This window comes from Grammomys surdaster, unplaced genomic scaffold, assembly GCF_004785775.1.
Source record: "Grammomys surdaster isolate TR1022 unplaced genomic scaffold, NIH_TR_1.0 125950, whole genome shotgun sequence".
In the NCBI taxonomy this organism is placed as follows: domain Eukaryota; kingdom Metazoa; phylum Chordata; class Mammalia; order Rodentia; family Muridae; genus Grammomys; species Grammomys surdaster.
The window spans coordinates 4,510,996-4,537,223 of record NW_021620771.1 but is presented as its reverse complement, the minus strand read 5'-3'; the positions used below and the strand labels follow the sequence as shown (position 1 = coordinate 4,537,223).

General features: G+C 50.9%; 2 protein-coding genes across 7 annotated transcripts in view; one reads left to right on the top strand and one right to left on the bottom strand.

The window, feature by feature from the left end:
* The window catches only part of Atg7 (autophagy related 7), a 211,837-nt gene extending 204,135 nt beyond the window's left edge, over positions 1 to 7,702 (top strand). For all 3 annotated transcript variants that reach the window (XM_028753586.1, XM_028753584.1, XM_028753585.1), the window contains one exon: positions 7,473 to 7,702. In XM_028753586.1, coding sequence (XP_028609419.1) covers positions 7,473 to 7,505 — 33 coding nt within the window. In that variant the 3' untranslated portion in view covers positions 7,506 to 7,702. The remainder of the gene's footprint in view (positions 1 to 7,472) is intronic.
* Positions 7,703 to 8,414: 712 nt separating this feature from the next.
* Positions 8,415 to 26,228, bottom strand: part of Vgll4 (vestigial like family member 4) — a 115,523-nt gene continuing 97,709 nt past the window's right edge. For 3 of the 4 annotated variants that reach the window (XM_028753589.1, XM_028753590.1, XM_028753591.1), the window contains 3 exons: positions 12,301 to 12,496; positions 11,217 to 11,340; positions 8,415 to 10,897 (listed from right to left, as the gene is read on the bottom strand). In XM_028753589.1, coding sequence (XP_028609422.1) covers positions 10,626 to 10,897; positions 11,217 to 11,340; positions 12,301 to 12,496 — 592 coding nt within the window. In that variant the 3' untranslated portion in view covers positions 8,415 to 10,625. The remainder of the gene's footprint in view (positions 10,898 to 11,216; positions 11,341 to 12,300; positions 12,497 to 26,228) is intronic. The other variant, XM_028753588.1, reaches the window with a different exon arrangement.

The window sequence follows — 26,228 nt, the reverse complement described above, 5'->3', positions numbered from 1 at the left end:
CTTCTGAGCATAGCACCCCACAGGCCCTGGCCTCTCCTGGTCAAGCCCCAGACAATCCAGGCTCAAGAAGTATGAGGCAGGGTGACCAGGAGCTCAGAGTCTTCCTAGCCTGGCCTGGCAGCTGTGCTCTGACCCTCTTTGTTATTCTGGGAGGGAGCCTAGAACTGGGATAGGTCTACTCCTTCCCAGGCTCTTTGACCAGATAGAGAGGAAGAAATCAAAACTTTCCATTTCCCAAGTGAGGGGCCGAGTTTGGTGCACACCTGGTGGAGGATGTTTGTGTTCAGGGAGGTCTTTGCCGTCTGCTTTCAGAGTAAACGCTCCTGTGGTCACCCTTGGATACAGTGCATCCTTAGACAGCTGGCCCATTAGCCTCAGTATCTGCAAGCATGGCCCCAGCTGCTGTGAGCTAGCGCAGGGCAGCCAGGACCGCCCTGCTGGTGTAAGGCCGGAGCCCTGGAGCTGCTGTGTGTGAGGCTGCTCACCTTCCACTCCAGGGCTCACAGAAAGCAGCAATGCTAGCAACAGCTATTGCTTTCTCACGTTGTAAAGACTTGTTTTCAGTACAGCTGCTCTCATGACGGCCTGAGTAGCTTCATCTGAAGAGCTGGGCCCCTTGTTCTGCCCCTCCATGCTCTGTTGCAGTGTGACAGCCTCACTGCTCTGACTTTCCAGCCTCAAAATCTAGGAGCTGAAGAAACCTCTCTTCTTTATTAGTGACTCATCTCGGGATCTTTGGTTACAGCAACAGAAAGCATGCTAAGAAAAGCCTCAAGCTGAAAACAACCCAGTGCCATGTCTTTAGCACATGCAGGCGCTGACTTGCTGTGTGCCGTGGATGGCCTTCACCTGACTGTGGCTTGTCTAGAAGAGTAGTCAGTGCTCTTAACCTCTGAGCCATCTCTGCAGCCCACTGGTTCTTATGTGTGGTGTACAGTGTGTGGCAGCTGCTTCTTCTGCCACATCTTGTCCTTCTGGCACTCTCTGTTGAAAGCTGTTTGCCCCTTTGAGTCCTATGGCACATTTGATGACGGTTAGCTGCCCTTTATCTCCCCTGCCTTGTCTTACTTAGTTTCTCCGGTACTCAGGAGGAGTCCAGGGCTGGGCTCAGCAGATCACACCCTTCTGTGTTTCTGACCTTACCTGGATGCCACGCCATCTGCTTGCTGTAGCTTTAGAGAGGGTTAAGGAGACCAGTGTCTGTACTGTGCCTTGGAGGTGATGGTCAGCTCCAGGACAGAGCCCTCAGGACTCTGATCAAGGCCTGTTAGCCCAAGCCTTCCCTCTGGGATGGGTCCCTTATCCTGAAGGTCCCCTCTGTTACTGTATATAAAGTGTTAAAATGAGCTGCCAGGAAACCTGGACATAGCCTCACTCTCCCCAGAGCTCTGAGGGATGCTGCCTTCCCCCCTTCTCCTACCCTGTCTGATGGTGACCCTAAAAGCCCTGTGAGGTAGAGCACAGGCCATGAATGTGCCTGCCCCTTTAAGGTTTTCTAAGGAACCTAAAATCAGAGCTACATAATGGAAACCACTTTGCAGCCTCCAGCGTGGCCATTTATCTCAATCACCAGTGCATTTAAGATGTGGGCCAAACATATAAATCATATCTTGAAAGAAAGTATGTTGGTGCCACAAAAATTACCCTGTATTCTTACCACCTAATTTAAAAAATGTGTTTTGAAGCTTAGGAGAGTGCAAACAAGCCCAGGCCCTGCTGTCCGTCTCCCCACGCAGCGCACCTCCCGTTCTGTCCACAGCGGGGCTGAAGCAGTGGTTGTACACTCTGGTGGATGTGCTTCATTGTGTCAGGTATCCCCCACCTCAGCGGTTCTCATTCGAGGTGACACTCTCCAGAGCCCCTACACTGATACCCCAGGGCAGGAGACTTAAACACATCTGCCCCCGGAAGCCTATCTTCCAAACTAAGATGAAGAGACAGGAGTGGGCTGGGGCTGGCATTCGAGGATCTCCCGTCTTGAAACTTCCCTGAGAATCTTTCCTCAGCAGTTCCTGGGAAGATGGAAGAAACCAGTAGATGTGTGGGTCCTTCCTACAGACAGGGCTCCCAGCCCCAGTTCCTGGAGCAACCCCCTATGCGCATGTATACACGAGCACGTGTGCACACACACACACACATACACATGCACATACACACATGCTCGCAGGAACACACACACGCTCCCATTGTGCCTCTGAGAGTGCACTGAGCAAAGAGGAGTGAGTTCACACCTGGTCCCAACAGTAGGAATCTTGTTCTCACTTCCTGGCCTCATCTTTGTGTGCTTGGTAACAGGATAGGGTTGAGTTTCTCCCCTGATTCATTTGTAAACATGTTTACCTTAAATCCTGCCTGCAAACAGGCCCTGCGTTCCTCCTTGTGCCAGGGATACAGGCTTTGGCTCTCCCTGAGGTGGGAGGCAGAGGTTCCAGTCCGGGCTTGTGGGACCCGCCTTACCTCTTTTCCATGCACCTCACCCTGGCTTTTATGGGACAATGTCCCTTCCTCAGAGGGACAGTTGGCCTCCATGCCACAGAGAATGCTAGAAGGTGTGTGGGTCTCTAGTGTAGGGAGCTGTCACCTCCCTTTGCTGCCCCACCTCCTCCACATCTCTATTACAACAACAAAAACAGGTCCAAGTGGAAAGTTCCAGAAGAAGCTATCTTTGGGTTTCTATTTCTGTGATGAAACATCATGACCCAAAAGCAAGTTGGGGAGGAAAGACTATATTTGCCTTACACTTCCACATTGAAGGAAGCCAGGATAGGAACTCAAAAAAGGCAGGAACCTGGCGGCAGGAGCTGATGCAGAGGCCTCGGAGGGTGCTGCTTACTGGCCACTCTCTATGACTTGCTCAGTCTGGTTTCCCATAGAACCCAGGACTGTCTGCACAGGAAAGGCACCACCCACAGTGGGCCGGGCCCTCCCACATCAATCACTAACTAAGGACATGCTCTCACAGGCTTGCCCAGCCTACAGCCTGATCTCAATTGAGGTGCCTTCCTTTAAGGCCATTCTAGCTTGTGTCAAGTTGACATAAAACTTGATAGGAGCTGCATAAGGTTACCCCTCAGGAGTTCGAGGCTAGCCTGGTCTACAGAGTGAGTTCCAGAACAGCCAGAGCTACATAGAGAAACCCGGTCTCAAAAAAACAAAAACAAACAAACAAACAAAAAAAGATTACCCCTCAGAGCCAACTGTATTTACACCACGAGGGTGTAATCCACCCTTGAAGAGGGTAAGAGGGTGGGGACTAGGGGAGGGCGATGTGAGAGGTAGAGAGAGTACCTCCCTTCAAAAACCAGGTGAGCTGACAGGATGCTTCCATGGAGAGAGTAAGAGTCCTGAAGGAAGAGACAGGCCCTTCAGTTTGTGCTTGGAAACCAAAAGAAATAAGCAGGTTTTCTGATGCTTAAAGCCTTTTGAGGGATGGAGGGAAGTTGTGTACCATGTGATTCCATATGGCATAGTCTACCTGCCAAGGAGCACGGGCTATAAACTTACAGTGTAGTTGCAATGGGGTAGGGCTAGGCTTGCTCACAGCCTGAAGTAGTTCCTCCAGGATAGAAACTACAGGTTGTATGACCTGGGTTTTAGAAGACAAAGAAAGGCTGCCAGAGGGTCTGTGATCTGATAGTCTCTGTCCCCAGCTCCATGGCAACCCCCAGTTAGAACTGACAAGCAGTTGGTGAGTAGCTGCAAGCACGCTCGGATATGGACTCCCTTTCCTCCTCACTGACCCCGCCACATGGGAAGCCTTGCTTAGCTCCTGCCCTGGGTAGGACAAGCAGGCCTGTGTCTGTCCCATGCTATTGCAGATTCGTGTAAGACTGTCCCAGAGAGGTCGCTGAGACCCAGCAGCAGCAGCATCCCTAGGCTGCTTCTCAGATGGACACCAGGCGGCTGCACAGCACCCACAGCTTTCCCAGGCTATGGCCTCCACTTTCCTCTCTGCTTACTTCCCCTCAGCCAGTGCCTTGCTTCCTTCCTGCCCGTCTGTCAACCTAGAATGTCATGGACCACACACCAGTCCACAATCCATCGGCCTCATCGTCCTGTAAGCCTCGTCCTCTTCTGACCCTCACTCTTGAATAAGGCATTTTATCCCAGGACGTCCTTCCTGATCTTAGTGTCACCTGCTGACAGCCCTACCCCCAAACCTAGGGCTCGGTCTGTGAGGCATGGTGGCACACAGGAGAAGGATGAGCAGGTTCACATCCCTCAGAAGGAAGTATGACAGGCCTTCTCACTTCTCTCAGGGGTTCTGATTCCTCCTGGGGAGTCCGTGGAGGAGGCTCAGGAGGTCCTTACAGTCCCAGCACAGTCTGCCCCAGCTCCTATTCCGTGTCCCTCCCAGAAGAGAAAAGTACTGTAGGAGGTGGGAGACGGGCTGTGCAGAGGCCCACAGACGTCTTCATATTACGGCATGAGGAGTGCCAACCCCAACTTTTACAAGCTGCAGTGTGGCTTAAGATGTTTACATTAGCAAATGAACACTTTTAACATACCCCCAAATATCATTGTATCATACCCGGGTTATGACAGTGCGTATGGAAGAGGCCCCATGGCCCATGGTGTACACCGCAGAGCTGAAACCGGCTGCTGGCAGCTTCTTTCCAAAGCCTGCACAGCAGTGCTGCAGACTGGTACACCTTGATGGCTGTGGGGCTGTGGAGCCAGGCCGACTTCCTCCCATAAGGCCTGGTTAGAAGGGCCCTTCTCTTTTCTCAGAGTTGTGGCATGGCCTGCTGTCTTTCCTTGAGAGCTGTGGCCTGCCCTGACCTCTGTCAGTGAGACTTTGATGTGTAAGCGAAATACACTCTTTCCTATCCAGGTTGCTTTTGGTCATGGTGTTTATCTCAGCAACAGAAACTCTAACTAAATATATACATATGACATGTGTATGTGTGTGCACGTACGTGCACATGTGTGCACACCTGTGTACGTATGGAAGAGATAAGGCACGCCAGTCCTTACCTTCCACCTTATTTGAGGGCAAGTTCTGTTGTTTGACACCGTGCCACAGACTAGCTGGCCCCGAGTTCCTGGGATGTTGGTCTCCACTTCCCATCTCTCTGTAGGAGCACTGGGGTCACGGACACATGCCACCGTGACCGGCTTTACATGGCTTCTAGGGACTTGAACTCAGGTCTTTTGCAAGTGTTTTTTACTCCACTAAGCCATCATCTCCTCAGCCCGTGTGTGGTTTTGGTTGGCATGTCCCTGATGACCAACAGATGTCTGATGTGAAGTGTCTGTCCAAATTTTCTTTCTCTTTGTTATGTGTCTGAATAGATCTCTGCCTTCTCTGGCTGTAAGCAGGGCCTACTGAAGCTCACAGCCCTTTTAGCCAGTTTTGTCCCCAGTGAATATACTGTCCACAATGGGCTGCCCTCCTGCATCCATCATTAATCAAGAAAATGCCCCAAAGGCATTGGAGGGATTGTTTTCAGTTAAGGTTTCCTCTTCCCAAGTCAGTCTAACTTGTCGGGTCAACAAAAACACAGACATTTTAAAAGCTTTATAAAACATATGGAAGCTCGGTGTGGTGGATTGTACCTATAACTCTAGCACTTGGGAGACTAAGTCAGACGATTGCTGTGAGTTCAAGGCTAGTCTGGGCTATCAAGTGAACCTTGGTAACTGTCCTGTGCCAGCACCAAGCATTAACATTTGAGCAAACTTCTGCCAGCTCACCATATTCTTCATTTATGCAGAAGATGACCGGGGCCTGTTCAGGCCGGTGCTGTCCTGGGTACCGTGTGAACCCCAAAGTGAGCATGGCCAGGCTGCCCTAGTAGAGAAGCCCTTCACTGGCCCTAGAAGCTGGGTCCCGAAAATCCCAATGGTTTCATAGTAAGCCCTTTGGGTGACTTGAAGGAGCCTCTCCAAGGCTCAGGCAGTGCCAGCAGCCACAGTCCCACATGGTCAACCTTTGAGCTACGCACCTGATTCAGTAAAAAGCACTCCAACTATGACAAGCTCTACCTGCCCATCCAGAGGGTGCCTCTACCCAGGAATGCTGGGCAGAAGATTCCAGAGCTCACCTTCCTTCCTTTTGTTCTGGTACCTCTGCCCACAGCCCCCTCCTCAGCGTCCTCTTCCTCCACACTAGCTGTCCGGCCTTTCCTATATAAGGTCTCTCCAGCTTGGCTGTGTGATCTCAGGCAATCGTTGACTTCTCTGAGCTGTTTCCCTCCTTACCTCACTGGTGGGAGTGAAACAGAATGGGAGTATTAGCTCCAGTCTGCACATAGCCTGCATCATAGGTGGCTATGCAGATGTATTTGTTGATTGTGTCAGTATGAGTAGCTGAATCATGCTACAACTTGGATGGCTCTGTTTCCCCAACTCAGTCTTCAGATCCAAAAGACCAGGTCAAAGGGCTCTTAAGAAACACAGGCAGCAAAGCCACCTAACCTATGAGCCCAGGTGGGGATCTGGGACCAGAGGGACAGTGGCAAATTCTTTTCCTCTGAGGCAAGGGCCTGTGTAGAAATGGAGGGACAGTATGAGGGACCCTGCCACCCTTGCAAGAGAGAAGTCACTTTCTGTGTTTGCTTTCCACACCCGTGACAGCCAGTGCTGTTATGAACGTAACTTGGCTAGACCTCCCACCTCCTCCCAACAAGCTGTTCTTACCCTCAGCTCTGCAAGGGCTGAGGTATTCTTGTGCAACCCATTCCAGGAAGGCTCTGAAGGCATAGCTCTCTAGGGGCCCAAGGCTGCTTAGGGCACCAGTCTTGAGACCTGCTGTGTTGACCTCAGGCCACCTTGAGGCAGGATTTTTGCCAGGAGTTACTGGGACAGAGGACTGGCTTAAGGGGCTACCTCCTGAGGGTGTTGCCAGAGTGGGTTCTCTCTCCAGTTTATACCCCCAGGCTCCTCAGGGACACACACTGAGGGACAGAGGGAGGGTCTGGTAGTCTCTGGTCTGTTATCCTGCCCTAGGTGACCTGGCATTGCTGGGGAAGGTTGTTCTAAGCAACAGCCAGCTCCCTTGCCCCTGAGTGTTGTTGGCACCTGGCATAAAGTTCAGTGTAGACAGTAGGGCAGCACAGGATGACGAGTGCTCTCCTGCCAGGTCCCTGGGAGCTCCTGCCCTCTCAAGCTCAGCTCCTCGAGCACAGGGTACAGCTGGGCAAGCTGGCTGGGCCATCAGTGCATGCTGCAAAACCTGGGCTGGCTGGGTCCACCAAGGATGTGAAGAGGATGCAGGGAGGGGCTGCCCAGCTGTCACTCCCTGTTCACATTCCGCTTGCCCACTGGCTTTGAGGCCTTGTGAAAGGAAGAAACTTGAGGTTTAACACATTGTACAAGAAACAGGGTGTTCATCCTCCCCCATGTTGGGAGGCATACGCAGTGCCTGTGTATACCTCTGTTGTCATAGCAGCTGTAGTTGGGAAATGTCACCTGTGGGCATTGTGGGGCAGCAGAACCCCTCAGCTGAGTATCTGCCTTTTTCTACACAGATCTGGGACATGAGTGACGAGGAGACCATCTGAGGCAACCACAGCTCAGGAGTACTCGGCCCTCGGCGCAGGACTGTGCCCCAGGACTGGTGATCTGGGCCCTGCCACCTCCCTGGTCCTGATCCCCACACCTTCAAGGACTAGGGTGTACCCTCTGCTGCCCAGTTACACCCTTTCCTGTGCCATCTCACCAGCTCTGAACTCAATAATAACCTTGGCATTGCCACTGATCTGGGGCTCAGGTCCTTCCATATGCATTGCTCTCCCCCCTCTCCCACTGTTGCCCAAGGACACCCTAGGATCTTTTCACTGTGGTCTCTGACCCAACATAGATCAGACAAAGCTGTGCTAGGAGCCTCACGGGAGGGCACCTGCTGTGGGCCCTGGGTGGCAGTGAGCGCTGAGCTTATAGTCTCAAGTAGCATACCAAGCTGCCCTCCCCCAACTGTGGGCATGTTGTGTGCCACCCTGCTCCAGGGATGGCAGAGGCCACAGCCCTGTGCTGGGAGAGCAGGGCAGAGCTCTGCTTGACGGGTGTGTCCAGCTTGGCCTAGTCAAGTGCCTCACGGGGTCGCTCCTGGGTCAAGGCTTGTTTTCCCCCTCATCCTGGGTGGGCCCTTGGCAGCTGTGGTCACCTGTACTAAGCAGATGAGCCGCTCCTAGCAGCCCCCCCCCCACACACCTGTGCACCCTCACCTGGGGTCTCAGGGCCAGAACGGAAACCCATTCGTGGCTGACTTCAGCAGATCTCCGTAAGGGAAACTACACAGGACCATGGTCTAACACAGATGCTGCAACATGTGGCCCTACCCATCTACACAAGGCTCCCCACAAGTAGCCCACATGGCACCCTAAGAGTCAAGAGACACACACAGCCTTGGTTTAAGAGCACTTTATTATTGTTCTTAAGGCTACTTTTAAGTACAAAAAAAAAAAAAAAAAAAGATGGCCTGCCAAACCTTTTTTTTTTTTCTTCTTCCAGGAAAAAAAAAAAACAGGCCACAGAAAATGGTATATTACAGATTTACAAACACAGAGAGGGGTCAGCACGCACATAGATGGCTTGATTCTGGGGAGGTCACAAGCTCCTGCCCAGGCAGGATGGCGCACTCCTCAGCTGACATTTGTGGTATCCCACTCCAGGGCACAGCCTATTCCAGATAGGTCAGCGCACCAGGGCCATCCGCACTGCCATCTCCCGCCCCCCCCAACAGCGATGACCCGCTCACTGACGGGTATCTGAGGCCCGTTGCCCACAGAGCCAGTCCGCGGTGCGGTTGTTTTCCTGTGACAACCTCAGTAGCCTGTAGAATAACAAACTAGTGGCTATTAATGCGGACGCAGTGTTGTCATGGAGTAACTGTGTACCTGCACGATTACAGACACACCTACGACAAAAAAGATCAACTTTTTTCCCCCAAATAACAACAACAAAAAAATGAATGATTACAATAGGAAAGGGAAAATTAAATAGCTACATATCATTAACAAATTAATTGTTCTTCAAAAAATACCTACAAATTTCTCTGTACATTCTTTACGCACAGCGTAATGATGGTCTTTAAAATTACCTATATAAAAAAAGTGTTCTGAACAATTCTTTTTTTTTCTACAGAAAATATAGGGGCCTGAATGCCAAGCTTGGAAGCCCAGGAGAGTGGAGTGAACCTTGTGCGGGGCAGGAGGAGGGCTGTCCATGCTTGTAAAGGCCAGTAGCCACCCTGTGACTACGGGGATCAGTCCCCACCTTTCCACCCGTGCCTGTTTCCCAAGTTCAATAGCTAACCTGTTTCCTCCTCCTGAAAGTCAGCCCCATGGGCTCCCATGTGCAGGAGTCCATAATGCCTTGTGGGGGAGGAGCTCCTCAGGTGGGCCAGGCCAGGCACAGAAATGCTCAAGGCCGGGGGGAGCAGCAGCTGTCGGGCATCCCGGGCCGTGTCTGTCCTGCTGGCTTCTAATGTCTAGTTAGTAGCTATTAATAGTGCAGGAATAGTGGTGCAGGGATAACTGTATACAGAGGAATGTGTCCAGCCTTGGCCCCACGCTGCAGGCTGTAAGGCACCTGATGTTTGGCTGGGAGTTGGAAAGGAGCAGTCTGTATATCAAGGAGCCTAAAATCATAAACTCCACGTCCCCAGCCCAGGATGCAGAAAATCAGCAGCAATGGGCTTCCCCAGCCTGCCACACCCACTGGCTGTGCACTCCTCCTCGGAGTAAAGTGAGCATTGACTCATCTCAGAAGCACAGCTGTACCAGCAGTGAATGTATCAAGGGCTGAAACTGACAAAACAGGCTAATGCCAACAAGAAGCCAGACAAGAAGCCAGTCGGTGCTACAGTCTGGGCTTAGTCAATAGAAACCAGCTATTCTTTTTTTTTTTTGAGACATACACCATGTCAGAAGCACTACGGAGTCCTCCAGCCTTGGCACCAGCCTCACAAACTGCAGTGTTCAGAGAAGGTAAATGCCCATGGTCAGGGGGAGTCTGCAGTCCAGCTGTGAGCACCTCAAGCCTAGAGAAAGACCTAGAACCTGCTAGAGACCTTCTAAATTCAGCAACAATGCAAGCACACATGGTCAGAAGTGTCCCCTAGCAGTTTGCCCTCAGTACTGGCATCTCAGACAGCTGCCCAGCAGGCAGCTCTGCCCTCCGTAGTGCAAATCAGGACAGTTCTCTTCAGGCAGACACATGCAAATGCAGACTGAGCCAGACCCCAGGTGGAAGCCAAGCTGCGCACACCCGGCCTCACAAGCTAAGAGCACAAAGCATCCGGATCCCCATGTCATCATGGCTTGTGACTGAAAAAGGGCCGCAGGGTCCCGGCTGCCAGGTGGCAGACCTGCAGAGGTTTCTTTGGTAACCAGGGCAGGAAGCAAGGATGCTCTGCTGGACTTTAATGCTTCGTGCTCTTCTGTTGCCACATTGAGGCCCTTGTACGAACACCAAGCAAGTATAAAAACAGAGCAGAACAAAAGTCCAGACAACATGGTTTTGCGAATAAACCACCTACCCACCCTCCCCCCAGGATTTTTTTTTCTTTCTGTTTTTTTGTTTTGTTTTGTTTTTTTTGTTTTTTTGTTTTTTAAGCACTGACTGTTCAAAGCTCAGGCAAACCATGCAGATTCCTGTGTGGTCGAAGGGTGATTCCCCCTTCAGGAGACCACAGAGGGGGAGTGACTATGGCTGACCATGTGGGCGGTGGGGCTGGCTGGCTGGCCCCTGCGTGAGGCTGACTCCGGGCTGCTGGATGTGCTGTCTTTGGCCGCTTTGATCTGAAGCCACGTGTCACCTAGTGCTTTGGCAAAGTGGTCGTCCACAGAGCCAGTGATGGACACCGAGTTAGGTGCTGGCTCTGGTTCCTTGTAGTTCTTGCCCAGGCTCCGACGGAAGTGCTCTTCCACCACAGGGTCACAGGTGGCAGTTGCTGCAAAGGAGGGGACAGAGGACAGATAGCTGTATCAGTGGGCCCAGTACCCCAGTCAGTGATACTTAACCACACCATTAAAGTGTAAAGCCAGAGACTCTTTGTGGCACTAAGTAACGCTGGTGGACCCTGGAGCCAGAGGGATCAGGGACAGAGGTTCTTTTCTCCACCCCACCTGAGCCATGGCCAACTCAAGGTGTACATGTGCTCTAAAACAGTGTTTTGAAACTCAACATTAAATGAATTTTAGGAAGAGAGATTACAGACCATAGCTTAATCTAGGGTTCCCACATGCCATGGGCTATGGTGGAAAACTCACCACTGGGTGGTCTCCGGTAGCTGGCGGACCCAGGCGCAGAACAGCCACTGTGTGCGATGGGACAGTGAGAGAGGTTGCAGTTGCGGGCGCCCGCAGATGCACAGGTAATCACGGAGGGCCGGTTCTGTGGGAGAGAGAACAGGTCAGCTCCTCATCCACTGAACAGTGCTGCCAGAGAGTCCAAGCTCCTCTCCCAGGGACCTTCCCTGCATGCAGCTGTTCCTCAGGCCCTCTGTGCTACCTAACAGCAGGTCTAGAGGGGGACACTAGAATGGGGTGGAGTCCCCTTCTCCAGCACCTGCAGGTGAGCCCCCAACACATAGCATCTCCTAATGGCCAGGCCCCTTCCTCCCTGTTAGTGTGTATAAACACTGACCGGAAACCTAGGAATCACAGGCCCAGAGGCTCAGAGTCCTCCAAGGGTCACACAGAGCCACCACTCCACCTCCACCCCCATGCTGCCTCTGTGCTTTTAAAGTCTCTTACTACAGTTTCTGTTAAAAACTTTACCCTTTTGTTGTCTCTGGGGCTTAAGCCTTGCACATACTAGGCAAGTGCCCATGTCCTCAGTCTCCCTCTACCTGTCTTGCTCTTTGTAAGTCAAGGCCTTATGAAGTTGCCTTGTTCTTGTAATCCTCCTGCCTCAGCCTTCTAAGGAGCTGAGATAATATGCCTATACCATCAGGCCTGGCCTTGTTTTTTATATAGAAATAATTTTATTTTCCTTTAGTAGAAGTAGAATAGTAGTAGTAGCAGCAATAATAATAATAAAAAAAATAATAAAAGCCTGTGTCCAGGTCACAGGTTTGTGACCACTGACATTTAACTTAGGCCTTATGAAATCATACATGGTAAGGACAGGCCTCTCAAGAGGATTGCTACACTGACTCTGAGGAAAAGAGTGCCAGGGAAGACGGGCGCCCAAGCCAGGGCCAGGCACTCATCTGGATCAACCCTGCCAAAGGGATGAGGGGACCAAGGTCTTCTCATTTCAGGACTTCTGCTCAGGGTTCTCCATGGAGCTCTTGGTCCCCAACATCCACCTCCAGTTGAGAACTGGACGAGCTGCCTGACATATACACACCTGCTGACGCTCCACAGCTGACCGGCCTGTGTCGCTGCTGCTCTTAGTCAGGGCAAGAGGCTGCTCCATGAGGCTGGGGAGGGATGCGTACAGGTGGCCACCATGCAAGCTCACAGCGGGGGCTGCAGCCCGCTCAATGGGACTGCGGCTCCGTTCCCGGGGATCTCTGCGGCAGTCTCCGTTGACAGTCTTATTCCTGAAAGACAGGGCCATGCTCAGAGGGGATGACTGGCAAAGGGGGCCCTGGTGAGGAGCCATGTGTTTTCTCCCCGATGTTTCCATGACATCTAACACTAAGGACAGGATCAACAGGTGAGCTGAGGAACCAGGCCCTAAGTATAGGAGAGGCACCTGTGGGCCGACGTTGGCTTTGTCGCCTCCCCACTTCCCTGCTGACAGACACTTAGCAGGGTTGTCTCCCTACATAGGAGATCTACTTCATGGTCAGCTCAGGCACAGTTGGTCATTGAGGAAGGATGGGAATGCTGATGACCCAGAGAAATGGTGCAAACCTATAAGCCAGTTCTGGAGTGGGGCCACAGTGGTATCTAAGCAGCAGAGGCCATTTCTACCTCCTCTGTCCAGAGAGGACACTGATGAACAGTGGCCTCTCCTCCTGCATAGGTGTGTAAGATGACAGCCAGTGGGCAGCACCCAGAAACCACAGCAGCAGACACTGCAGAAGACAGCAGCTCCTCTGAGCTGTGAGTACCTGCATTTTCTGAAGACGCCCCATGGACCACGGGCAGCTGCTCAGTGCTGCTCTTCTACAAGGGCCTATGGCATGAGACCCTGCAAGGCCCAGCTTACACAAGGTGTTCCAAGCTCAGCTCTGTCTTCCCTCCATCCACTGATTCTAGAACCCTCTTTAACTGCCAGAGCAAACCTGTTCAACTCTAAAATTGAAAGGAAAATGGGAGATGGTTCCCAAGACTTTTGGAAATTTCAGGTTATTCTCTAAGCCCCTGCTTGGCCTGTTCTTTGCCATCAGGGAAGCAGGAAGGCTGCTGGGCCAGCCAAATGCAACACTACCAAATGTCATACCACACATGTGAGAGCCATACCTTTTATTAGTGGCCACTTAACTTCCGATTGTAAGAAGTAACTAACATAGCACATCCTGGGTACCCAGTATTCCTTTTTCCCACTGGTGGCCTCTTGTAAAACTACCCTGCAGGACGCTGACACACCCACTTGGTGGTCGCATCAGTCTGTGGCTTCCCTGTGTTCTCCTCAGAGCTATCTTCTTATTAAGTAAATCTGACCTTACAGAGAGAGCTGTCATCACACGTCAGCAGCCAACACCTCTTCCATCAACTGTTCCCGACTGCCTTTCCATGCTCACCTCTGGCTCTTGCCGCAAACAATTCATATCCACCTGCCGATCCTCAGGGAGGCTGCAGCCATGTTATGTTGCCCTGAATTCCAGTGTAACCCTCAGGGCAGAACTGCCCTAGACCACACCACTGCTGGTCACCTCTGCCTGCCCTACACTAGCATGGAAACCATTGGGGAGATGAAATCCTGCCTATCCCAAGCTTCAGATCATCTGCATAGGGAAAAGAAGACATCGGAGTACAGAACTAGGGGTGGGCAGACTCATGGGGAACCAGAGCTGGCCCATGGACCACAGTGCATCCACAGCCTTCACACAGCCTTGCCCTGCTTCTCAGGGGCTCAAGCAGCAGAAACTAGCACAGACAGGAAATCCCAGGGAGCACCATGGTTCCCAGAAGACCCTGTGGCAGGCAGTGGGTACAGAAGAACCCAACACAAGGAGGACTGGGGGTCTGGGGAAGACAGCCTACAGACAGAAAGACTACAGCGAGAAGACTCAGGTAGGCTAACATCACTTGTCCCCTTGACCTCAAGGCCAACAGTCCTTATCACCTCCCACCTTCAATCCCCACGACATTTTCACATGGCCAAGCACCAACCTCAATGATAAAATGCACAGAGACCAGAATTGGGTGGTACCAAGAGGGACCTCCAGGACTATGCCTAGGAAATCAGTCATCTGGCACCAGGCATGGCTCACACATAAAATACCACAAGACACAGCAAGCCTGGGAATGTGCTGGTTAATTTTAGTAAAATTACACATCACTTTATTTCCAGCTCATTTTCCTCGTTCCTGGAGCTTAAAGCCAGCCTTTGTGTTCCATGTCCCTCCCCGTTTGAATGAATCACAGCCTAGAGCATCCTGTGCCATCAGGATGCTGACCCAAGCCACACACATCCTGCTGCTCCTTAAAGTTCAAGTTGGTGGACAGAAAACCAACACTAGCCCTGCGGGGGCCTCGAGGACCCACAGGGCTGCCCAAGACAAGCAACCCTGCCCATAGGTGGGCACTTCTAGAGAGAAACAAAAGGTGGGAGCCGAAGAGAGACCACCACATTCATCCAAGCCAGGGTTTTCTGGGGACAGTCACTATGTCCCAATCTCTCTCTGAGCTCCGAAGACAAAATGTCAACAGAATTTGGGGAAAACAGACTAGATCCCAGAAAGTACAATTCCAAAGAACACACAGTGGTAAAACAATTGTCTGGCCTTTAACCAGGTTCAGACTGGAGGGCTAGCCTCATGCATCAGCTTGCTTGGCCTCAGGAATCATGGTACATTGGCAGGGCAGAAGAGTAAGGAAGGACCCACCCAGCCTCGGGCTTCCCACAACACACAGGATATCCTGGAGGTGACAGAGTGAGCCTTCCTGATGCTAATCTGTGCTGTCGTCACACTGCACTGTGCCCTGGGAACCTGGATGACAGTATTCAAGCCTCCCAGTCTAGCACTAATAGTTGTGGGGACAGAAGCTAAGCCTTTAGACCTTCCCAAAGCCATGAGCAACCTCGAGGCCACCTGCTTTGCCCAGGACCGATGTCATTAGTGGAGACATGACGGCGCAGATTATATCCTCTGTGACCCCCAACCCTAGCCTCCCATCCCTCAGCAATCAGGAAGAAAGCCACCTCACTACCTCTGCCTCAAAGCCAAGAAAGCATGGCACCATCGAGGTTGCCTGACATTTCTGTCCCCTGCCCACAAAGATGCTGTCTCATTTTCTGCTCTGAAGTTTTAAAACTCAACTCCAGGGAACTAACCAATCAACACATGCCTCATTCTCTCTCACAGGGAGCTGAGGCGGGCGGCCTGGCTCGGAAACTTACAGCTAGAGGAGGATGGCCCCATGTTCTCCATGCTAGTGGTCTCTTCACCCCTTGCTGAGAGCTCAGACCTTACTATGGCAAATTCCAAAATGGGAAAGAGCTTCAGAGGGGCCCAGGCACTATCTGAAGTTACCAAGCTGGCTCAGTCAAGGACTCCAGCGCACAGCCCACTGTCTCTAAAACCTTCCCTTTCCCTGATGGGGTAGAGACCTGTTTCTATGCATCTCTCAGCAAGGCATTTGACTCTCTCCTGTGAGTTGCCTTTAATTTCTGTCACAGACTGAACGGGGTCCACTGACAGATCTGATATGTGACCAGAGCTAATAAGATGAGGTCACCCAAGCCACAATTCAATGGCACTAGAGGGTGGAGAAGATAACAGGCACTCAAAGGAAAGATAGTACTGAGACTGGGAGGTGTCAGATAAGAAAGCCTCCCTCACAAGAAACCAAACACTCTATGGAGAAAGGCTAGCCTTGAACTCAGAGATCAGCCTGCCTCTGCCTTCCCAGTGCTGGGATTAAAGGCATGTGCCAAAGACAGCTGAAGAAATCTATCTTGAATGACCCTCATAATGTCGTGGCACAAGCACTCCTGGGCTTATGATTTGCCCATATTCCTGACTATCCTGGAGCTTGCCAATATATACGATGCAAAACCTCAGATAGGTACTCGAGGGAAGACTCCAGAAGGTGCTGTCACCTTGGGAGGTCATAGGTCTGTGGGGACAAGAAAGGTAGCGTGGGCATCCTTCAATAATGCTGCCTACAAGAAAATACACACAGAGCATCTGTTTAGTCCAGTTCAGCGAGTCAGATAAAAGGGCTAGAAACCAGTGCTGCTGGGGCACCTGATGCTGGGCTAGCCTCTACTAATGTGTTTGTGCCTTAGTTTTAACAAAACATTGTAAAAGTTTTTAAGCTTATAAAGGTATGAAGAAAACATTTTTTTGGTCCAGCTGTCCAATAATTTTGTGCTAATTGTTATCATAAAACTCAAAAATTGTAAAAATTAAAATTTTGGAGCCAGCAAGATGACTCAGGTAAGAGCTTCCTTGTCTTGCAAGCCCAGTGACCTGAGAAGGCGTGAAATCACCTGAGGGCTCATTCCTCAGGATGCACCTGCTGTGAGGGGAAAGGGCTCACAGTCCTGACTCTCCACTGCTTTGCCACCACCCCTGGAACTCCATTGCTTTATAGAGCTTTGGAAGTTCTCTACAGTGATGCTTTCTGCTGCGTGACCTATAATTAATGCAAAAGCATTTTGAAGCTTTGGAACTTCCTAACTGGATGACCCTTTAATACAGTTCCTCATGTTGCGGTGACCCCCCAAAATAACATTATTTTGTTGTTACTTCATAGCTGTAATTTTGCTGCTATGAAGTATAATGTGGATATCTGATGTGAGACCCACAGGTTGAGAAGCATTGCTCTAGAGTCTTATAAAAGCTGGGACCGTAAGCCTCACCGACTCTCAGGTAACATGCTATGCACTGAGTCATGGCCTGCTGTATGAGACCAGGAGGCCAAGGCCAGTCAGTGAGGATGAAGAGCACATGGCCCTGGGCCTGGCCATCCCGAAGCCAGTGAGACACCCACTGCCCTGCATACAGAGGGGCTGAATGCCTTGGTGCTGGCTCTCATCTGACCTTCAGCTCAGCAACTCTGGATGGCACCGGAAGGGATGCTCTCTCTCCTGGGTTTACACTTTCCTTCACCAAAACTTGCCACGGCCACAGCTGGGGAGCACTGCCCCCCCCAGCTTTTTCCCCAGTGCTAAACCATGGGGGAAGGGAAAATGAGGGGAGGAGGGACAGATCTGCCAAGTCCCAGAACAGGCACGTGACACTGCGGGGCTCCCCGCTACCTGGGAGAGTCACCTCTTATAGCCGGAAGTACAGGCAGCCAGGTAGAGCAGCCTGAGCCACAGACCCCTGCCACCCTTCTGATGAGGACTTGTCTCCATGACTAAGCCCAGGAGTCATGAAGGAGCCTGGCTATGTCATGATGTCCCCTCCACCACCACCCTGTTCCTCTGGCCCCTCCAGCAGCTCAGCTGTCTCTTGCATCCCATGAGAGGAAGGTAACAGGCAAGGACACCTGGAGCTGTGACCAACAGCCACAGGGCTGCAGCACCCAGGTGAAGGCTCCTGGAAGCTAAAGTCCAAGCCTCAATTAAGGAAGAGAATACGATTTTAGAGACCTGTCTGCAGCACCATACAGTTCACTTCCTCTTGTCATGATGACGGCAGGACTCTTATAAGCTCTCCTCTCTGAAGGCACAGCGCACTGTCCCACTGAGGCAGAGTCTCTTGCTCACCTTCCTCCTCATGTTGTCCAAACCCCACACACCCCCATCTACTAAAAAGATGTGAAATAAGCAGGTGAATCCACAGCGACTCTAACTCTGTGTCACAGAGGCGCAGCCCCTCTTACAAGATGAGCTCTCCCAGTTTACCCGGGCTGGGCCTCATACTCAGGCTCCACTCTGACTCCAGCCCCAGTTTCCCCAGACCAGAACTGTCTGCATGTGTTTTACATCATTAGCTGAGACAACAGAAAGAAACGGAAGCCTGAGAATCAGGTCTGCCATGAGACTGGGTTTGGGACACCATGCTCTCCTCATGTTAGCCAAGAAAGAACTGGTCCACCTGTGGCCACAAGCCCCCAGGGACTACACACAAATGGGCTAAGAACCCATGTGCATGCCAAGCACGGTTTCAAGAGCCCGCAGATCATGTGCTGCACACATGCGCGCTCAGACGCTAATGAATGGAGATGCTGCCGAGATTAATAAATGTTCATTTAGGGTCCCTGCTGCTCCTGGGTGTACAGCTGTTTCCGTCATTATACAGGCTCTCAATGAATGATACTAAAAAGTACAACCACTATCATGTTTTTGGCATTAAGCAGTCCTCAAACTAGAGAGGGATGGAAAACATCAGGCTCTTCCTGCTGAAATCCAGCTGCCACATCTGCCATGGGCAGAAACCTCGAGACCACTCCCACTCCACCCAGTGACAGGCACCACCAGGCTGGCTTTTATCCTGTTACCATTTAGGGAGGACTCTGGACTATTGAGATGAAGACTGGAGAAGAGGGTGAAGGAAGAGGCTGGGAACATGCCAGATATCCAGTACCAGTTCCCTGAAGCCCACCTTCCCGTGCCTCCATCTCCCACCCTCAGCTTCCAGTAGAGTATGCAGGTCCAAAGCTCCCAACACTTAGGAAGGTCATGGCTGACCAGGAGAGAAGAGACAGTCCCTCCAGCCACCAGGAGGGATACAACCAGAATAGGACCAGCCAGTGTCTTGCATAGCACCAGGCAGTTTTGTGAATGAGCTGGCTTTCAAAAAGCAAACCTATTCTTGGGAGTAACCAGCACCAGAGGGGCTCTTGATGCTGGGCAGACAGGGTAGCACCTCCATCAGGGTTCCAGGAGAAACTTTAGGAGGGTAATCTACCATGACACATCCACTAGAAAGGAAAGGTCTGGAAACAGTCAGCCACACTCCCCACTGTTGTGCTGCTACAAGGTCTTTCAGAGCTTCAAGCTAAATCTTAGCAAGGCTCGCTCCTAGTTTTTTGCAAATAGCTAGAAAATAGCATCAGACTGTGGGTGAGAAGCTTCACCCCACCCAAGGTACATGTGTGGTGGGTACATGCTTGTGCAGCGGCCACCGAGATGGCTGCACAAATGGCTGCTGGGATGTGACTTCCTTCCTCAGGCAAGCCACTCAGAATAGAAAAGCTTCAGCACAAAGCCTGCCTTCAAGTGGGTGACAGGTGCCTCCAGAGACCATGTCTCTATGCCATCTCCCTTTTGGAAAAACCCAGGAACTTTATTCCTTCCAGCTTCCAGAAATGTCTTCCCCTATCATCCTTGCCAGGACTCGGCAACAAACACCAGCCCATCAACAGTACCACACACTCCACTAACTAGTCACTAACACCCACAGCAGTAACTAGTCATCCCACAGCAGTAACTAGTCGTCCCACAGTAGTAACTAGTTGTCCCACAGAAGTACCTGGCACTGGACATCACTGCAGAGGAGCCCAGGGCACCGAAGCCCGGGGAAGGCTGGCTCCTTCTGCACAGTGGTAATCTCCGAACTGCAGACCAGGACACGTGATAGATGAAAACAAGACCAGCATGAGGATTAGCCCAGGCCTGCAGTGCTCCGTGCCCATGTCCCTTAAGAAGATGACGTCTGTGGTTCAATTCCCAGCACCCACAAGGCAGCTCACAGCCATCTATAACTCCAGTTCCAGAGAATCTGATGCCCTCTTCTGACCTCTGTGGGCACTATACAAATCAAACACCCACACATAAATTAAAAATATCAATCTAAGTAGAAAGGTGAGGTCATACAGAAACCTTCCTTTCAATTCAGCTCTACCTGTGGCTCCCTCTGGAGCAGACACCCTGCATTCCCATGGTTGCACACCCACCACACACTACCACATCCGGCACAGGAGTGCTAGCAGTCTGTGGCTGGTGGTGACAGGTTCCAAATTACTCTGTAGGGTCTTTCACACATTGATTCAACATTGAATGAAAACCAGAAGGGAGGGCTGCAGAGATGGCTCGGTGGATAAGAGCACGGACTGCTCTTCCAGAGGTCCTGAGTTCAAGTCCCAGCAATCGCATGGTGACCATCTGTAATGGGATCTTCTGGTGTGTCTGAAGACAGCAATAGTGTACTCACATATATAAAATAAATCTTTAAAAAGGAAAGAAAACTAGAAAGGAGGTTTTCTCAGTTCACCTTAGAAATTATGAAATACAACAAAAAATAACAGCAACAAAAATCAGCCATTAACCTGCCAAAGAGCTAGCTCCATGCATCTTAGGTATGGAGATTCTACGTTGGCAATGAGATATGCATCCAAGAAGAGATCTTTCCACACTTACCATGGTTTCCATATTACACTACCAATATAGGAAGAGTCCACACGGACCCTCAGTGTTCAGGGCGGTGATTGCCTACAAGCGCCTGGCTTGTCCTTGCTGATCTCCATCTTTCCAAAGCCTGGAGAAGTGGAGGACTTAACTTTCTTTCTTTCCTTTAATGTATCTACGGAATTTAGAAACCAGCTTTAAACTACGTTAAGGAAAGATGGTTTTTGAGAATTGCCCGGGACCTTGGAAACACTCCAGTATGCTAGTAACTCGTTAAGCTGGCTACAACCCAAGACTTTTCCATTCTTTTCTCTTTTTTTTCAAGACAGGGTTTTTCTGTGTAGTCCTGGCTGTCCTGGAACTCACTCTGTAGACCAGGCTGGCCTCGAACTCAGAAATCCACCTGCCTCTGCCTCCCAAGTGCTGGGATTAAAGTCATGCACCACCAACATACAGCTGATCTCCTCCAATCTTAGAAGCTCCCCATAAACACAGAGGCCATCGCTAAAGGCCTACTTCATCTATCTCTCAGTCACAAAGCTGCCCTTCCTGACTGCTATTCAGGATCTTGCTATGTAGCTGAAGCTGGCCTTCAATTTGAGATTCTCTTGCCTCAACCTCCCTTACTGTTAGAACAGTAGGCATTCGTCAGCATCCAGAATTCTCTCTCCCTGAGCTGTACACTTTGCTGTCCTGGGTGGTCACTCACATCTAAGCAATGCCCTGCCTGCTACAGTCTTCTTTAGAGCTACCTTGGAGCTCTGAGAGGGAAAACCATGAGCATGGGACCCGACTTCCTACTCAGCACTGATGTAGCATTTGCCCTAGACCCATGCAGAGGAGTCTAAGCCCTACACCTGCCCACTCTACAAGAGCTTCCAAAAGCCAGATGGCTCCGGTTCCTCTTCAGAACCCATTCAACTGAAGTCACTGCCCACAGTCTTCTGACTTCCCCTGTGCATGAGGGTCAGTCGTGGATGGCTTTCCCTGCCTCAGCACTAGATACTGCTTCCCAGTGACACTCTTTAGATACTGCTTCCCAGTGACACTCTTAAGTGTTCTTCATTTGAACCAAAGCTCACCACTAGCCCTACAGTTTATTTCTGTGTTATGGTAAGGGATATAATACCATTCATTTTTTTTCCTTAGATTTATTTTTGTGTATACGTGTTTGCCTGCACAAGATGGTATGGAATCCCTAAGCTGGAGTTACAGGTTGTTGTTAGCGACCATGTGAGTGTCAGGCACTGAACTCTGGTCCTCTGCAGGAGCAGCCAGCACCTTTAACTTCGTGAGCCATCTCTCCGGCCCATACAACACCGTATTTAAGGATGTTGTCCAGTAGCTCTAAGGGCATTCACACAGCTATACAAACCATTTCCCCACCTCTATGAGTTCTCTATTGTCCCCAGGTCAGCCAGTCCAGGGAACAGCCACTCCACATTACCTCAGCCGCCCGTTCTCCATGCTGACCGTTCTCCGTGCTAGAGGCCTTGTAGTAAGTCAGCTCCTGTACCTTCCTTGCTTTGACTCTGGTTTATTTTGCTTTAGCGACTTCTCATGGTTCAGCCATGTGTATGTTAGAATTGTCTGCCTCTTTAAGGCTGAATGTATTCCACTGTAACACAGAGACCCATGCTCCCACCCATTAATGGATATTTTCCTGTGCTGTTCCCATTTCTTGACTATGTGAACAGAGCCACTGTGAGTCTAAGTGTTCAAACTGGACGCAGTACACTCGAAAATGAGATGTTAGGTCACAGCATGGTTCTCAGTCTAACACTCAGTCCTTAGACGTTCTGACAAATCCCCGGCATTGTATCAGGCTGGGTCTTTAGAACACATCTCTTATTCACCACCTGTCCCTCTTTACTACAGGGAAAGGTCGCCAGGAGCATGGGGCTGGTCCTCGAGCACAGAACTGATAAGCCTTCATAAAACAGCTTTCCTGGGTTGTGGGGACGACACGCACAAACACTGTGAGCATACCCCACAGAAGTTAGCACATACCCTGCCACCAGGACACAAGACAGTGCGGACTTATGGCTGTGATCAGCTGTGAGCTTCTGGGAGACTCACAGCCACATAACTGTGGTTCCCATTTCTCACTATGAGCCCAGAACAATTGCTTCAAGTCTTCAGAGGGTGGCTAAATGTTAACAGTAATCGCTACCACTTGTGTGGCAGCGGTATGCGGCGGGATCCTCAGTGTGTCTGCACCACTCTTACAACAGACACTCCAACCCACAGGTCCCTCCCGGGGGTCCCAGGGGCAAGGCATGATGCAGCTTGGCTGGGCAGGGTGCAAGTCTCAGAGTAGATGAGGGTAGAGCTTGGTAGAGCTATTGCCCAAATTTCCCCAGAGTTGGGACAAAAGCATTTTCTATCAGACCAGAGAGGTCAAGAGGTCGCTGGCTGATGATGAGCGACAAAGGAGCCTGAGTGGAGTGTCCAGGGAAAGCGGCTGGGGTCAGAGCCTCTAGACTTTGCCAAGTAGTTTTCTGTTATGAATAAACTTGAGAGCAGAAGCACAAGCTTGGCGTCTGGGCTGAGAAGGAACAGGGGCCCCATATCTGCTGCCCTCCAACTAGATGCCTCACCTCACGTGACTGCCTCACCTGAACCTGGGTGCTCCTCAATCCTGCCAGCTCCCTTCACACTTCGCTTCTGTGACAGATAGACCCCTCGCCCTAGCGCCCTAGCGCCCTAGCGAGGATCTGGTGATTATATGGCTCGGCTTGGGACAAGGTGCGGGTGGCCAGGAGACAGGACCCAAGGAATATCCCTGCTGCGCCCATCAGTTCTGCCTCCCCAGCTTAAATTAATTACAGCTGAAATACAGCGCTGCCATCTGCTTTGAAAACGGCAGGATAAGGGAATAAAATGAAAGGGGGTTTTGGTACTAACCTCACTTTAATCATTGCCAAGGAGCATGAAGACAGCCCAGCGTCCTCCCACAAGAAAGCCTGGGGCCTCACAAACTTGGCAGGCAAGGCGGGCGCGCACCCCGTCAGAATAAGAGTCCCCAGGAGGAGGGTGTGAGGTGCGGGGCCGCCTGCCCTGCGCTGCAGGGGAAGCTTCCTGCGGGCCTGGGAGAGGCTGGGAACTCCTGGGAGGCGTTATTTACAGAGTGCCGCCTGCCAAGAACGTTGCATGCATCGCTGCAGTTCCATTTTCAGAGAAAACAGATCTGCTGTCAGAATTACAGCGAGCCACTTCCTCTTTCTTTGTTTCCCTACCTTCCATAACATCAGGCTTTTAGCAAACTCCACAACTTGGCCAAAGGAAATGCTGGCAGGAAGGGGCGAGGCAGGAGGGAGGGGATAGGCCTGCAGTTCAGCTTCTGTGGTTTCTCTGGTCCTCTTGCCCGCCTCACAAACCCCACTTGAGAGGCTGTTCTGTTAGAAGTGCTGAAGGCCAGCATTGAGACACAGCTAGCTAGCCCTGGTGAGCGCATCATCTCATCCCATCTGCAGGTTTCTAGGGCCTTAGTTTCTAGGGGAGTCACCTGCCTGCCTGGTTCCTTCAGATCCGAAAGAGGCTTACTTGCAACATGCATGGGCCTGCTGGCTCCTTTCATGTCTCAGCAGAACAGCATGTATATCAGGCAGGCTCTCATGAGCCAGACCTGTACACAGTCGATGAAAGCGCCCAACGGAAGAGCATTTCTTGTGGGAGGAAGACACATTAAGAAAGAAAGGAAGAAAGAAAGGAAGAAAGAAAGAAAGAAAGAAAGAAAGAAAGAAAGAAAGAAAGAAAGAAAGAGAGAAAGAGAGAGAGAGAAAGAAAGAGAGAAAGAAAGAGAAAGAGAGAAAGAAAGAGAGAAAGAAAGAGAGAGAAAAAGAGAGAAAGAAAGTGTGTGTGTGTAAGAGAGAGAGAGAGAGAGAGAGATTGAGAAGGAAAGGAAGGAAAGATGCAAAGGCTGTCTTCCAAACCTGCCAACTGTCACTGTCTATAGCAACAGTGTCCATAACACTGAGTCTCAGGGGTGTAACTTTCTAGTAAAGGCTGTATCCATCAAGCCCAAGGGAACATCTGGTAAAATGGTTAAATAAAAACAATTTCATTTTTGATTTCAGAGTTTACTAAGAATACCCAACAAGAGACAAGTATCACACACTCCCAGTTCAGCTCAGCAGGAAAGGTCCTGGAAGGGAAAGAGAGGGAGGGAGGACAGCCAGGGAGGCCTCAGGATGCAGACCTACCCCTTCTCCAAGGGTGAGGAGCCCTGTTCAGCCACTCAGCTCCACTGCACAGTCACACCCACCTCTCTACCCAGGGCTAATCCCCTCAAGCTCCCACGCCTCTAATGTGGGAGCAATCAGGAAGAGCACAGATAAACAGACCACAGAGGTCCATACAAATAAGGCTCCTCCGTTCCATCAGAGAGTGTACTGAGCAGTTCCTATCCCCCTTCCTAGCCATGTGCTATGGGTGTTCTTCAACACAGTTCAGTCCTTTCTAGAACACTTTAGAAAGGTTTTCCTGCTAAAGAAAAAGATCTAGTGAGTGATCCAACCGCATCCAAACAAAACATTCTGTGTGTTGGGGGTGGGGTGTGTGTGTGACACGTGTGTATGCCAGCACTGAGATTAGGCTCAGTGCTGTTCAGTTCACCTCAGGCCGTCAACCTTGGATTTGTTTTTTGCTGCTGCTGCTGTTGTTTTTGCTTTTTTTTTTTTTTAAAGACCATGTCTTTTTCACTGGCTATGCTGACCAGGGAGCTCCAGGGAACGACCTCCTCAGCACTGGGGTTATAGTGTGAGCCCCCTCAACCAGCTTTTTCATGTGGTTCTGGGGATGGAAGGACTCAAGTCCAAATGCTTGCAAGGTACCATTTACCAACTGAGCTATTGCCATAGCCTGAAAGGTCTTTCTTTTACAAACACTGTAAGTACTTGAAAGACCCCAGAAGACAGAGCTTGCCGGACAGTTAGTCACAGAATACACATGGCTGGCAGGTACACCCGGAGAGCTGCAGGGCTCTGAGTGAGGATGCTAACCCTCACAGACATCATCATTACTGGGGAGATGCCGAGCAGGGGTAGGCACACTCCGGTTATCAGACATCAAATGGATCTCCTCTGACCCACAAATCCCACATTCAGAAAACTGGGAAGGCGATCTGAAGAGGATGGAGATGCCAAGGCCTGCGGATCCAGACAACCTGACCACGCCAGTGTCCACAACCGTTAAAGAAAGGGAAGTTGAGGCAGACAGGGGCATCTCCAGAGAAATGCCCCTGTCCCTGCCCCCTGCCAGCACTGGGGAGCATGCTCACACCCATGCAGCAGATTATAGCCCCATGAAAGAACAATGACAAACAAGCCCAAAGTCCTGAGACCATGCAAGGGCAGTAGGATGAATGGAGCCTTGTGTTCAATCCTCAGCAGATGAACAAGGTGTAATGGATGGAGCGCCTGTCACCCCAACACTAGGGAGGTGAAGACAAAAGGATGAGAAGTCACCCTTGACAACATAGGAAATCTGAGGCCAGTTTGTTCGAGGAAGAGGAAGAGGAAGAAGAAGAACAACAACAACGACAACAAGAGCAAGAAGAAGCAGCAGCCGCCACATCAGTTCCCCATCAAGTTTACTGCTGCTGTTAGAAATTCAAGATCCCTAGTACGCACATGCACAACCCCCCAGCACACACATGCACATGTCTTCTCCAGCACACACATGCACACAACCCCCCAGCACACACATGCACATGTCTTCTCCAGCACACACATGCACACAACCCCCCAGCACACACATGCACATGTTTCCAGCTTTCAGTCTACAGAGTCCACCTGAGGGTTGGTTATAGCTCAGAGCTTGTCTACCAGGTCCCATCTCCAGCATGGCAGGGACAA